We start from the raw sequence: 14,981 nt of genomic DNA on the forward strand, positions 1-14,981 counted from the left end.
GTCACCCACTCAGCCATTCTTGTCACACTACTTACAGGAGTCACGCTGGTGTGAGCATTATACTGATGTCAGGAAGCCATTTCAGATTTCAAAGCTCTCAATACATCTCTGGAGGGGGGCTGAAACTGCTGTATTTTTGGCTAGCTTTATAACACCAGTTGAATACTCAGTTCTTCAGAAGCTAAACAAATCTCGTGTCTAGTCAGTACCTTAGATACTTGGATGGGGAATCTCCAATAATGACAAGAGGAAGAGAAAAAGGACACCTCCAGCACTATGATGGGCAATGCTGTGGAGCTGCTCTGTTGAAAAGGACACCTCCAGCACTATGATGTGCAATGCTGTGGAGCCCCTCTGTTGAAAAGGGCACCTCCAGCACTATGATGTGCAATGCTGTGGAGCCCCTCTGTTGAAAAGGGCACCTCCAGCACTATGATGTGCAATGCTGTGGAGCCCCTCTGTTGAAAAGGGCACCTCCAGCACTATGATGTGCAATGCTGTGGAGCTGCTCTGTTGAAAAGGGCACCTCCAGCACTATGATGTGCAATGCTGTGGAGCCCCTCTGTTGAAAAGGGCACCTCCAGCACTATGATGTGCAATGCTGTGGAGCCCCTCTGTTGAAAAGGGCATATATATATATGTATATAATCAAGTCAATTACAATCAAGACAGAACTGCATTTTATATGTAATGACCAAGAAAACGTACATTTTGTAAACGGTCAGCACTAATTTGATTTGTCAATCGTTATGAAATCTACATTGTTAATTAAAAGCACTTCACTCGCTTCTCTCTGGTGAGTATCTTAAAATTCAATAGTAATCCAGCCCAGCACGCTGCTTTCAGTCTAGTGCTTATTTGCATGCAGTGCTGGCTTTTCACAGGCAGGTGCTCCATTTGCATGTTTTGCAACACAAAAGTTTTCAGTGTTACTGGCAATAAAATAAGGTTTGCAGTTTGAATGAATGCAGCATATTGCTCCTGTAGCCTCACAGAACTGAGAGAGTGCTCATCCTTGCACAACAATATACTTTTGGAATAGAAGAAACCCTAGTAGAACCATGGTCCGCCCACAATGTATTTGGAAGTATTGCCTAATAAGGTAGCATGCTGGTGCTGATATAGTACTGCAATTGATTACACTGGTGTGTATTGAGTCAGACCACAATGATACTGTTGGTATATAAAAACATAGAATTACTACCACTGTGCTACCATCTCTTACACACACAACAACCCCCAGTCACTATTTAGACTAGGTCATCAAAAACGTACTGTCGGCACAGCAGGCTAATTCACTAGTCTTCAAGCCTGTGTTCAAATCAAGCTTGGGGAATGTCAGATGAGTTAATCACATCCCCACATTACTGAGCACAGTTCAACACAAGGGGAAGTCTCTTCCCAGGGATGAATTACAGTGTTCAGACCAGGCCTGGTCTGCGTTGTGAGGTGAAGCCATCAGTCATGCTGCCTGTCAGCACAGTGCCTGACTGTAATCCAGCATCACCATCCCTCACCAGTCGACGATTCTATTGTAGTATCACTGAAGTGCCCAGACAAAACCAAGTGACAACACAATATTACACATTGTTACTGCTATGGTAACATGGTATTGCAGTGGGTTTACCAATGTCTATTGGTTTATACTTGGTGTCTCCTGGTCTACCAGAACCCCATATCTGTCTACAGTACAGAACCATTGTATTACCATTATAGTGTCACATCATTTCATATATGATTGTCTTGGTTCAATAAAACAATTCAAATGAACCAAATGGCAAAGGGCTGTAACAGAAGGTTTTTTTTGTTTGTTTTGTTTTTACTAGAGTGTAATCATTCTTTTTACAGGTATATCTAGCGTGGGATAACATGCTTACCGGGACTAGTTTCCAGTGTGTCTTTGCTTCCATTCCAATCCAGTGGTGTGAAACTCAGGACAGAGCTGCGCTTCGGTAGCTCAGTACTGCCACTGATACCCAGCTGCTTAGCAACAGAAATTATTGTCTGAAATCATTTCAGATTTCTATTGGTGTTTTGATTTGGAATCCGATTTCCTTGAGAACGAGTTTAGTCAAACAAATGACAGTTACTGATCTGCCTATGCCTAACTATAAATAGAGTTAGGCATAGGCAGAGTCTTTTGACAATGAAAGTAAAGATCTGCCAGGTTAAATAATCCCTGAATTTATTTAATATAAAAAATGTACACATTTTATTTTAAAGATATACTATCAGGGCTCAGGTTTACTGGGGCATCCTCCACAAACAATCATGTAGTATCCTCTGTGTATTGATCTCTAGTGTAATGTTACAGCATCTTTTTAAGTCGTTCTAATTAAAAGCAATTGCCTCGAATTGGAATTGATTATTGATTATTGATTGTCACTGTGAAAACTCAATACAAGTCTTGCATTAAGACTTCCCTGTAAATTGCTTACTCACTGAATGGGAGAGACCAGTTAGAATCCGTCAGAACCTCTCATGTCCAGTGTATTGACTCCATCTTGCTTCAGTGTTTTTAACATTCATAAGAAGGTTTTTTTATTTTACAATTTGAGGTTGAGCTCATTTTTTTTGCTGTGACAAGATGGGCCTTAAAGATGAAGATACCTTTATAGCATGTAATCAAAGGCAGACTATGGAGAAAAAAAGTGTAAAAAGTGAACATAGACACTTGTACCTTCCAGTTAAACTTAGAATAAAATAATATTTAAAAAAAAACAACAATGAAAATAGAGAAAGCTGTGCTGAAAACATGCAATCCAGGTGGATCTAGATGGAAAATATTCCTGTAATGATCAGTTTTTGTGAGATGCACAGTTTCCTTAGCGCCTTGTGTCCAAATTCAAGGCTTCACTGGGAGCATTCAAGGTTGCCAGGGGTAGAGCTGAAGCAGGGGGTGCCAGCTGGCTCTGCAGCCACAGGAACAGTTGCCTTGTTCAGCTCATCGATGACCACCCCCTTGGTGTCAGTGCACACAGTGCAATCATTGCTTGATTGCACGGTGCTATATATATTATAGCTCATGGCGTACCCAGCGCAAGCAGTGTTCGGTGCAAGCTGTGTTCAGTCGATGCAGAACACGCCAATATGATGACGAGCAATACCGGGTTCCACGCCAGTATGTCCTGCAGGGCCAACATCCCTCAGGAGGACAGGCAAAAAAAAAGCACAAGAAAAAAACCCAGAACTTTTCAAGCAGTTTAAACTGTGATGTGACATAATGGTTTGGCCTAGATGATGCAGATGTCTGGATTATATTACTATGGCAGTCCTGTTAAGGACTCTGATCAAGTCTGAGTCATGAGGCTTAATGAATAAGGAATATGAAATTGGTGCTAACATGCTACATGTGAAGTAACTGCTTCCAGCCAACAATAAAGCATTTGTAAGTCTTAAGAGGTTAACTATGATGCATGTCTGGTAACAACAAACTGGAACATTAATATCTCCTAAAATACATACAATTAAAAAGCAATCAGACAAATGCTATCAAAGGTAACATATTGCGAGGATAGCGATAGAAAAAAAGCTGCTGCATTAATTAAACTGCCATTTAGTCATAAGCAAAGTGGGACGCATTGAAATAGAAATAAATGGTTTCTATTGTATCAGCTGTAATCTTGCCTCCATTTAGGACCACTTCCACACAACAGATTAGCTACCTAATCAAGACAGGCTGCTATTAAGGAATTACCATATTGTGTTACTCAAAATGGTTGCATATATATAAATGCACCAGGTGTCATTTGTAGATTCTTAACAGTACTGTATACAAATAAATTAAACACATTTGTCATTCAATATGTTTAACTAAATAGAGTGCCTTATAACCTGATTAATCCCTTTCTTAGGGCAGAGTTGACCAACCCATTCCTGGAGAACTATTCCGCTCCAGGTTTAACAGGTACAAATATATAATTACTGACTGCAGGGTCTGGCCGGAGGTTTAATTGAAGGTTCAATTAAACAATTTAGAATAGGGTTGGAACAAAGACCAGGAGTGGAAGGGCCAACTTTGGCCACCCCTGTCTTGGAGGATATCATGTCACCTGTCAAGAGGCATGGATGCCTTTGAACCCTCAATTGAGCAGTCTAAGGACGATCCCCATTTTGTTTTGTTATTGGTAGCTCACAGCAGCAATCCCTTTGCATTGCCACGCAGTAGAGAGAAGGATATCTGTTTAGAGTTCTGTTTTTCTCATTTTGCAGTGGTGATAAGATAACGCTTTTGTATGTATTGTAATAAAACACATTTGAAAGAAAACACCACCTCTTCCTATTCCCAGCTCATGGGTGTTGGTATCCCAGTATGGCATCCAGGGTTTTTTTCTCATGGTCGGCTCTAAGGGGCATCGCTGCCATGGCAACACAGTCACACACCTTCCACACTTCGGGTCAAGAAGGGCCTACCATTTGTAATTTCCCAAGAGGTCCAGCCTCAAAGGAAAGGTCATTGCCACTCTTTATTTTTATATGAACTGTGGATGTTCCCAGAGGACCCATTTGGGGGGTACTTGGCCTAAAATAATAGATTAGGCCTGGGATGCTGACCACATAGGTCATGCATAGGGCCCCTGTGGGTTAGTGTTTCTGACAGACAAAGCTTAGAAAGCATTAATGATCGAGGAGACCGTGGATTACCCAGAGGCTAGTTCATTCAAGCTTCAGTGCACACCTGAAGGAGTGCGTATAGCCAAATAATTATCCTCTTAAGGAACGACAGAACTACTAGAAAACCTGGTGTGTTCGGACAACAGCAGGGAAAAAAGTCAGTTTAGCTTTTGCTGAACAAATGAAAGCGTGTGCCATTTTACACATCTATAGACAGGCATTCTAATTGGGAAAACAGGGAACTCATTCGTAGGACGTGGAGTCGGTAACCTGATTGATTGAGGAGCAAATTATTTCAAGGGTTTCTGCTTCCAGCCAGGCCAGCTTCAATTGGAAATAAATCTTGTGGCTACATTTGAGGGATCAAGCAATAAACCATGGCCTACATTTCTGAGAAATGATAGGGAGCATGTTGTATTAACTAACACGGCAGGCTCAAGACCTGAGCACAGAAGGCTTTTCAATAATGGACGATTTTAGTCACTCCAGTGTTCTATTTCAATACTTGGTTTTTTGTAATGTTTTTTTTTTTTTTTTAAATTTGTGTTCCTTGTAATACTAAGTCGAAATCCCAGCTGTGGACCTCCTTGCTCCCTTATTGCATTATCTCATCTTGGCTAGTTTAAAGTAATGTTTAAATATGCATTTGCTTGTGTTTTTATGTTTTTCCTTAACTTCCATACTAAGTGATGGATGCATTTCATTTATGCATTCCTTCTAAGACATTTCTCTTATGGGTTATGTCCCGCTTGTATAGGGGTTTATGGAATTGGAGACCTTTTAATTAATGAGTCAGGGTGGGTTTAGCGTAGTGCAGAATATGACCCTTGTTTGAAAAGCAGGAATGAGATTAATGATCACAATACAGATGAGACAGCCTCTGTTTCAAAAAGCAGAGCCATGTCCCTGGCAGGTTTGAGGCACACTGACAGGGAGTTCAAAGGAGAGACAGTACCTGTTAGTGTCACCACAGTAGGCTTTTCTTTACTAAAAGTATTATTCTGGAAGCAGAAATAAAAGGTACAGTTCTAAGTGTGTAAACAGGGTTGTTGTTAGTGCTGTCATTATATAACAGCTAACAGTAATGAGAAAAGGAGACTGCAAAGCCACTCTGTTCACAAGACAGTAACACGGCACAGCAGGGTTCTCACACAGTATATGAAGCCAGCATGTCTGCTGTTATATGCGCTTTGTTTAACAGAGTGCCTATTATTGTAGAGACCGGTATTGACCTCTCAGGTGGCAGTAATGGAAATTCAGGGAGGTGTTGCTTATAGTCTATGCACTGTAGTACTTAGTCAACAAATGCTAAATCGTTGTGGTATCTTATTTGCCACTGATGAATCATTGATGCAAAATAATAATAATAATAATAATAATAATAATAATAATAATAATAATAATAATAATATTTCCAATGCCTACTGTCACCATGGTTTACTATAGTTCCCAGTGATTCACACTGCTTTCCCTGTGTTTTTGTTATACATTACTACGCTTTTCCAATGGTTCACCACAGTACACTTTTCTAAGGATGATACATCACACATGCTCCATGGTTTCTCTTCTTATACTCAGAGGTCCACACATTGCTGAGCTTTTTGGTCATTTATTTAAGTTTAGCCTTTCTCCTGCCTTTACAACTTTGTTTAGAAAATAATTTATGTAAAGTATGTTAGTGGCGTGGTCTTGAAATTTCAATGTTATATTAATGTTATATACAGTGCATTGTATATAACAGTTACGTTTATTAGAATAAACGATGATGGGCTGTTCTTTTCTTTTCTTTTCTGCCTCCTCATTTTCTTTGGCGACCAGCTGCCACTGCTTTAAATATAGATTAATTTAGGAGCGTAGACGACATACAGGTCACTTTAAATGAACTGTTTTCTTTCACCAGTATAACCGGCTCTTCCACCAGCCTTAACATTTCTTGAACCAGCATGACTGGAAACCAGAAGCCTACCTGCATCCGGCTGGATATTTAATCTGTACTTCCACTTTCAAATGTGCCAGTATGTTAGTATTCTGTGTCGCTACCAATATATCATTGCATGTGTGTGTAATAAATAAAGGTTACTAGTACCACTAATATATTTAAATATATGTTATACACACTCAGTGAAAAGGGCTTGTAACCAGGAGGTCCCCGGTTCAAATCCCACCTCAGCCACTGACTCGTGTGACCCTGAGCAAGTCACTTAACCTCCTTGTGCTCGTCTTTCGGGTGAGACGTAGTTGTAAGTGACTCTGCAGCTGATGTATAGTTCACACACCCTAGTCTCTGTAAGTCGCCTTGGATAAAGGCGTCTGCTAAATAAACTAATAATAATAAAAATAATAATAATACTAAGGGGAACTAACGGAAACTTTGGTTAGGGAGCTGACAAAATAATTACATAAATTGTCTGTGCCAAGCACATCCATTCACTATATAGATCTATGTGTAGTTCTGAAATAAATCTTTAGCAAACATATTATTTTAAAACCTGATATCTGGTATTACACTAGGTTAAAGAAGCCATTGTTTGCGAGCCTATTTTTTTTGGAAAGTTTTCCATGTTCATTGTCACTTCACTTCAGGGCTGTATTTTTGGTCAATAACCAACCAGCTGCTTCCCCTAATGACTGACATGCTCTGCAGCCAGTAAGATGCCACTGAGGTAAATTGAGCCAGGAAGTGCAAGTGTAACAGATTTCTAGGCAGGCAAGGCAAGCAAACCAAGAACTTCCTTTTACCTTGTGTGGCATCAGATGTCATGTTTTAAAATCAAAATGTGTGATCGTGATATCATGTGTTTCTTTCGTAACTCCACATTTGAAACCTTTGTAGTGAATTGCGAGACAGGAAAGATGTAATAAAGTATTTTGTTAACTACAACCACTTTAAAACACCAAGAAGTAAGCACAGGAAAGCGTTGTATTGTTATGAGCAGTTCCTTGACAGTTTTATATCGTTTTTTGTCTTTGCTTTTCAACTTGTTTCAAAATACTGTTTTGTATTTACTGTAAAAGTGAACACAGACACATGGGGTACACATCTCCTGGAGACATCTTTAATGAAGGCAGTTCACTAGATGCACCCTTGATATCTCTTCTTTTTTCATGATATAAATTCTGTATCCATAATCTCAGATTTAGGCACTGTTTGCAAAGCCTCAATTGGATGTGTGTTATTAAGCAGCAGATTATGATTATGGAGATATATACCATACAATGCCACAGGCATGAATTTGGTTCTGAAGTAGAAATGTATAAAACCGTGATTTGTTCTTGGTTTAGGTTACAACAGCTCTCTGCCATTGTTCATGGAGCAAAGGCTTGATTGGCTTCCTCTTAATAAAATAAAACCAAACATCAGGTGTTTATTTACATCATGAATTTATTTCTAAATATTTTACCAGAAAAAAAAAAAAAAAAAAAAAACTATTGAATGTTACTTTTAAGGCTCCCGTTATCGTTAATTGTATTGCTTTTGACAATGTACTTAATGACAAGGGTTAGACCGAGCTGTATACAAACCCCAGTGTAAAGGTGAAACACTGGCTACCCGTACAGCAGTACACCCTTGTGTGTACACTGATCCTGGTACAACATACTCTGTATTATACTAGTGGAACCTCTTTCATTGGAATCCCAATTCCTGCTATCCTAACTGTTTTGTTCAACCCTGAATGTTTACTTGACTTTTTTTTGTTGCTGCTAATAATTTGTTTCTGTAAACAAGGTCCTTATGCATACAGTACATTTGAAATAGCAACTAAAAGCCATAAATAATAAATTACATTCATCATCAGACGACTGAGGATTGACACAGTAGCCAGGAGTCCCTTCCCACAGGTATTTGGGGACTCATTTTCTCTGGTAACACTGATGTTTAAGGGTTTTCAGCTGTTACACCAGGCATGTTTTGCCACTGGAAACATTTGTTCTCATCCGATAGGTAGCACATTGACAACAGAGAAAGCACTACATCCTGGTATGTGTCAGGAAAACTGTTTGCCAATATGGAAAGAATTACACAGCAGAAAGAAAAATAAAGGCTGACATTTTGAATGGAAGCCAAGTTGCAGCAGAATACTCACAATCTTTGTAATAAAGTTTCCATTTATTATTGGTATGCAGGAATATTTCTGTGTGTCCTATTCATATATTAGATAGGCAACACAGGAGTAAAGATGATTTACCCAAGTAACTTAATTAATCTGTCTTCAAAGGGACATCTGCACCTGTTGCTTCAGAATCTGTAGTTTAAGCACTGTGTAGAGTCATGCACATGCATGGTGTGCATATATCTGTTTGATTGATTCCAGAACAAACCAAACACCCAGCGTATTGGGCAAATAAGTTGTCCATTTCAGGAAGCCATGGTTACTACACAGCAAAACTGCATTATCAGGAAAATGTCCTTGCATATGAATAACTGAATAACTTAGGAGGCTGTGTGGTCCAGTGGTTAAAGAAAGGGGCTTGTAACTAGGAGGTCCCCGGTTCAAATCCCACCTCAGCCACTGACTCATTGTGTGACCCTGAGCAAGTCACTTAACCTCCTTGTGCTCCGTCTTTCAGGCGAGACGTAATTGTAAGTGACTCTGCAGCTGATGCATAGTTCACACACCCTAGTCTCTGTAAGTTGCCTTGGATAAAGGCGTCTGCTAAATAAACAAATAACTTCAATTATGTTTATACAGTGGTTTTTAACATCTAACTGTTTATATATATATATATATATATATATATATATATTTTAAAATTCAAATAAAACACTCCATCTGTAAACAAACATGAAAAAAGTATGGAATATATTTGCATAGTGCAATACCCCTTGGATGACAATGTAGTGTGTGTAGATATTTGGCAATTTGGATTGTAACTTTATACATTTGGTACTTGTGCATTTCAGTGTTCACTGTAAGTGACTAATTGTTTCTGTGATGTGGCCACTGTTCGCGGAGAGCCACATTGAGACCATGATATCTAGTTCAGGGTCACATATGCGAAAAGGTTTCTGCAAACTACATCCATGGCTCAAGTGAAATGGGATGGTTGATAATTGATGCAGCACTCACTATGGTGGAGATCAGCATTGGTTTCACAATGCTGAACTCCACACCACACCACAGTAACCGCCAGCTGTATAGGAAAGGTATATTTTACAGCCTTTTAAAAATGCACACAACTAAAGGGAGTGGCTTGATCAACCTGTACCCAACTGACACGAGCCACGATTGCATATACAACCTAGCCATGGTTATCCCAGGATTACACCTTAACCTTTTCCGGTCCAATGTCGGACCCTGTCCGACATCATCAAAGACGTAAAAAACAGGTCTCTAGTCGTTTTATCTCTGGAAAAAGCTGAGAAAACCATTCAATGGCCGAGAGAAGCCGGGGGAAAAAAAAAAGGGCAGATCTGAGCAACACACATAGCCCCAGCACCACAGAGATAACACGGACATAAAACAAAGAAGATAGCTGCTTCTGCATCCAGCGGTCAAAGAATATTACATACATTTGCAGAGCTTTTTGAGATGTTATAATATTAAAATTATCGGTATGCACGACTATGAAGAGATGTGAAAAATACAGGGAACAAGGGGCGGGGCGGGGCTGGAGATGGAGATGCAGTACTGAGTGTCCTGGTGATATGCAGTGCCTTTTAAACATGTTTTACTGTGGAAAAAAAAAATACTTTTAAACAGCGCGTCTAAAATAAATTGGACCTGACGTGCCTGAGACGCGCTGAATAAATGGACCGCCAAGGGTTAAAACAAGTGGTTAACAGAATACAGGGGGATTCCCGGGTACTGTAAAACACAAAAAAAATAAAATAAATAAAACACTTGTGGCTTAATGCAGCAGGATGCTCTCTTGGTATTGCAGGTGTAAGAACTTACCAATGCTCTCTGGAAGAGAAAATGTTTTTTTACCTGTATCAAAGTGCAGATGACATATGAAAACTGAAAGTGATCTGAACACCTATAATATAAATATAATAGCACTGAATGTTTTTTTTTTATGGCTCTTAACTTTTGACTGACTGCAGCATTTGTGTTTGATCAACTATCCCCTGCTGGATCTATGACAAGACCTTCTCCTACTGCATTACAGTACAAGGTCACTTAGTTTGACTTGACATATGGAATTTGAAAAGCAATCACCTTGACAGTGATCTACTTTGTACCACTGTGGGACAAGCCTGTCACCTTCACACACATCTGTCAGCACCAGATGCTTGGTCATTTGCAGCCAAGCGAATCAAATAAGTGATACGCCACAGTCCTCTCAACACATTAATAAAATTGACAAAACAAAGTACATGAGACATCTGCTGGTCAACATATAATGCCCTGGGGTTTATTTGTTTGTGATAGTTCTGTCACAATTACTTCTTTTTTTCCAGGTGGGATTAGAAAACCTCAAGGATAAATTCTGCCATTGGATTGGGCATTCAAATCCAGGTACTGACAAAGCACTAATAGTAGTGTGTTAAGTACCATGCTCTTCACAGAAGAGAGGTCCAATATTTCCAAAGGAAGGCACCCGATATTTATGGTTCTGGCCTTGCAGCCTTCTGGAGAATCTTTAAAAGGAAAAGCTGGCTGTTTTTAGAAATTGGAATGATGATACACGTACAGCAATTGCTGCATTCATCTCCCTTATATCCTTTTTTTATGAACAAGTAACAAAAGAATGAAGTCTTTGAATACAAGGAGCATACAATCATTATCACAAGAACAGAAAGATACAAAAATAACTGCTTTTTTGTGTCAACAAATTTTACAAAATTAAAATGAGGGAGGGGCACCAAAATAATTTCAAAGTGATCAGGTATTTTTTTTTTTCTTCTTTTCTTTCCATAAACACTAGGGACTGAAATTATATATTAAAAGCAGCAACAAGAAAAACAATATAGTGCTTAAATATCAGAAGCTGTGTTTGCTTCTGGTAAGAGACTTCACCTTCAGCTTGTTACTTGTCTTGGGACATTACAAATGGAAGATCCCAACAAGTAATACATTAACCCACTAACAAACTGATGCCTTCATCCATCCACCCACCCACCCCTCCCCACAATTCTGTATGTATGTCACCATTAATTCCACATGATACACAGAAAACTCAGGGACCCAAAGAGGACCCTAATCATGTTCACAATATACAAAATACCGAGGAGTCCACAGCTACCTAACACATTTACTACAGCACAGGAACCAATGAAGGTACAGGTGTACAAAAAAACTGTAAACACAGCACAATAAATAGATCAAAACAGCAGGTTCTGCACCATGCACAAGATGTGAAGACCCATTTCATCTCTACACCACTCTCACCTCTCACACTCAACAGTTGAAATTATTTTTTTCTTATTTGCCCCCCCCCCCCCCCCCAAGTGCAAAACATCACAAATGAACAGCTCTGTATTCAAGTAACATATATACAGGGGTATTACAAATATGAAGTACTGTACATATAATTGCCATATTCATAATTTACAGATGTTGATAATTATTAACAGTAACAAAAAAATGAAAGCATGAGAGATGAGCATTGCAATTAAGTCCCAACTGCTGCCATGGACGCAATGTGCTGCATTCCACCATCCCTTGCATTCACAATGCTACTGATGCATAGCACCTAAATGAGTTCCCAAAGCTGAGGTGTTGTCTCTGTGGAAACTACGTCACTTCCATGGCCACTGTATTGTCCGCTATACTGCTAAGTGCTGGCTTGTCTTTGTCAAGGTTTTCCCTGGGAGGAACAAAAAATAAGTCACTCAGATAAATAACATGAACACCTTAGAACATATTCATGGATCTTAACGGTAAAATATGCATATTACAAAAAAAAAACCACCACCACTTTACACTTACAATTAAATGATTCTGCAAAAAGTCTGCTACATTTCTTGGACTTAGTGGTGCAATCGGCAACCTAATTTCTTATTTGATTATCGGTTTGGAATTTAACAATAAATCAACGTTTTTTTTTTTTTTTTTTAAAACAGAAGATCCAATAACTAAAAAAAACACTGTATGTTAACATTTTATGGCCCAAGCAAAGCAACACATTTTAATTACTCATAAATCCTGACTAATTTAACTACCATACTAAATTCAGCTTCCTAAACATCAGTTTGATACACATCCTTACCTTGGTACTATGTCCATGGAGGACGAAGCTGTAACCTTGGGCATTTGACAGTTTGTTGTTGTAGCCAACTTTAAGGCAGATGCCGGAACTGCATTTATAGTCCTAGGTATATGGCGTGTATTGAGAGTGGCAATAGAGTTCACAGCAGCTACTGATGAGGGTACATTTAATCGAATACTGTTCCCAATCAGAACCTGAGTTGTCGAGTTGGCAGCAGTCCCATGGTGACTCAGTGCACTTTGGGAACTTGAAGTCTGTGTGTTGTTGGAGGGCTGTAGAAAGGTGGAACCCACAGTTGAAGACTGGCTAGTATGTACAAGAGCAGTAGGTGAAGAACTAGTGAGGTGTAAGCCCTTGTATACTCCTAAAAAAGAGAGCAAAATATACATCAGTCTGATTAATGGACAACCTATTCTTAAAAAGGTAGACTTGTTAATTCTAAAAAACTGAATCAAACAAACAAAAAAAAAAGTAAAACAAACAGATTTCCCATCCAATTATTCTGCATTATTAGTTGATTTTGAAATAATCCCTGAGAATTTGTCCATTCATGGTAGTAAATGCCCTTTTTTGCAGTATTAGCGTGAGGTCAGGTGTAAGCGTTTAATCCAAAATCTTGAGTCACAGATTGATATTGCGGTCTTAAATGTTGCTTATACTTTCCTTTCAGTTTGTCAATGAGACCTCATACAAAACAGCAGCGATTTCAATATATTAACCTTTATTGTATGATAAAGGCACTCCACCGAGCCCTCCACAAGTCGCAAGTGACTTCTCTGGCATTCTGTGAGAAAAGGTGTTAACATTTCTGAATTTGATCATCTGTTACAATGTTTAGCATGGGTTACTTTTACATCACTGCAAGCCCTGTGCTGTGAACTTGGAACATACAGAGAACTCACCTGAGGCCTGAAGGATGCCATTGACTCCGATTCCAAGCACCACGTCTTCCTTTGCTTTGAATGCCATCAGCTGCTCTGTCGTCACCAAAGCGGAGGCAGCAAACTGGGCGCTGATAGAATCCAGCGTCTTTGATGCCAAGCCCTGGAAGAGAATATCGAAAAGATTAGCAAACTGGAATCCTGTTAAGTTACACTTAAAAATAAGTTGCCACATTGTTTTGGTAAGGATCACAACATGTGTTAGATCTTTATTAAATAACCCTTTTATAAGATGTATGTATATAAGGCTTGACAGGACAAGGTTCACAGGTACAGTTCATTATAAAGTGTCTGAATGGAATTCTCCATGTAAAGGCGTCATGTAGTCCTACATCTCTTGAGAGATAGCTAAAACAGGTGCCAGAATAGATTGGGATGAAATGAAAACAAAGCTATCCCTGTTAACTCAGAACTCACCTGTGAACTGTTGGTGGCAGATACACTATTTGCTTGTTGCTGTTGAATCTGTGCAAGCTGCTGTTTCTGCATCAGTGCTAGTTGCTGTTGATGTTGCTGGTATTGTTCGGCTGTAAATGCTAAACATACACACATAAATGAGAACAGTATTTTACAAACAAATCAATCCACATTATTGATCGTCATAAATGCCCACTAAATCTGTTTGTGTACTGTAGTTATGACTTAGTACAATCACTTGAAATAATATTTTAGACAAGGATTCAAATATAAATCTGCAACTAACTTAAATTGAGCATTATAGAATGCAATGATGCCCAATCTTTTAAATAGATTTACAAATGTACTTGTCAGTTTTAACACCCAAGAAAAACTACCAGCTGCTCGTTTCATAGACCCTGATTAACACAGATCTTGGCCTGCTATACCCAAGATAACATTAAGTTAGTTCCAGATTAGAGCTAAAATCAGGGTCTTGTTCCCAAATTTGCCAGAAAGCAAACTATGAACATTTTGCACACCATACAGTTATGGCATTGGCTGCTGTTAAATTTCACAAGCAGTGTTCGTATGCTATTTTTACAAGTAAAATCATGGACTTAAGCATTTTTCATGACCACACACAATTTCCAGGATCAAGCGTTTCACAGTCAAAACTGCAACTGTTACCCCAGCTGTATTGCAATAACTGAAACTATAATGACGATGACAAAAAAAATATATAAGTTGCTCATTATTAAATCCCGCCAGTGTGTGTGATTCTTCTTTGAATAGCAGATGCAAATCCAGTAATGAAACAATGAAAGTAACTGGCTTCGGAACAAGAACACATTCTAACACAGTCGCAGCTCTAAG

At 39.0% G+C, this 14,981-nt stretch overlaps 1 protein-coding gene across 4 annotated transcripts in view; it reads right to left on the reverse strand.

The window, feature by feature from the left end:
• Window positions 1-10,942: 10,942 nt before the first annotated feature.
• The window catches only part of LOC117400241 (enhancer of polycomb homolog 1-like), a 43,391-nt gene continuing 39,352 nt past the window's right edge, over window positions 10,943-14,981 (reverse strand). For all 4 annotated transcript variants that reach the window (XM_059023265.1, XM_059023264.1, XM_059023263.1 and 1 more), the window contains 4 exons: window positions 14,127-14,245; window positions 13,671-13,812; window positions 12,769-13,132; window positions 10,943-12,366 (listed from right to left, as the gene is read on the reverse strand). In XM_059023265.1, coding sequence (XP_058879248.1) covers window positions 12,294-12,366; window positions 12,769-13,132; window positions 13,671-13,812; window positions 14,127-14,245 — 698 coding nt within the window. In that variant the 3' untranslated portion in view covers window positions 10,943-12,293. The remainder of the gene's footprint in view (window positions 12,367-12,768; window positions 13,133-13,670; window positions 13,813-14,126; window positions 14,246-14,981) is intronic.

Source organism: Acipenser ruthenus, chromosome 4 (assembly GCF_902713425.1).
Source record: "Acipenser ruthenus chromosome 4, fAciRut3.2 maternal haplotype, whole genome shotgun sequence".
NCBI classification, from domain to species: domain Eukaryota; kingdom Metazoa; phylum Chordata; class Actinopteri; order Acipenseriformes; family Acipenseridae; genus Acipenser; species Acipenser ruthenus.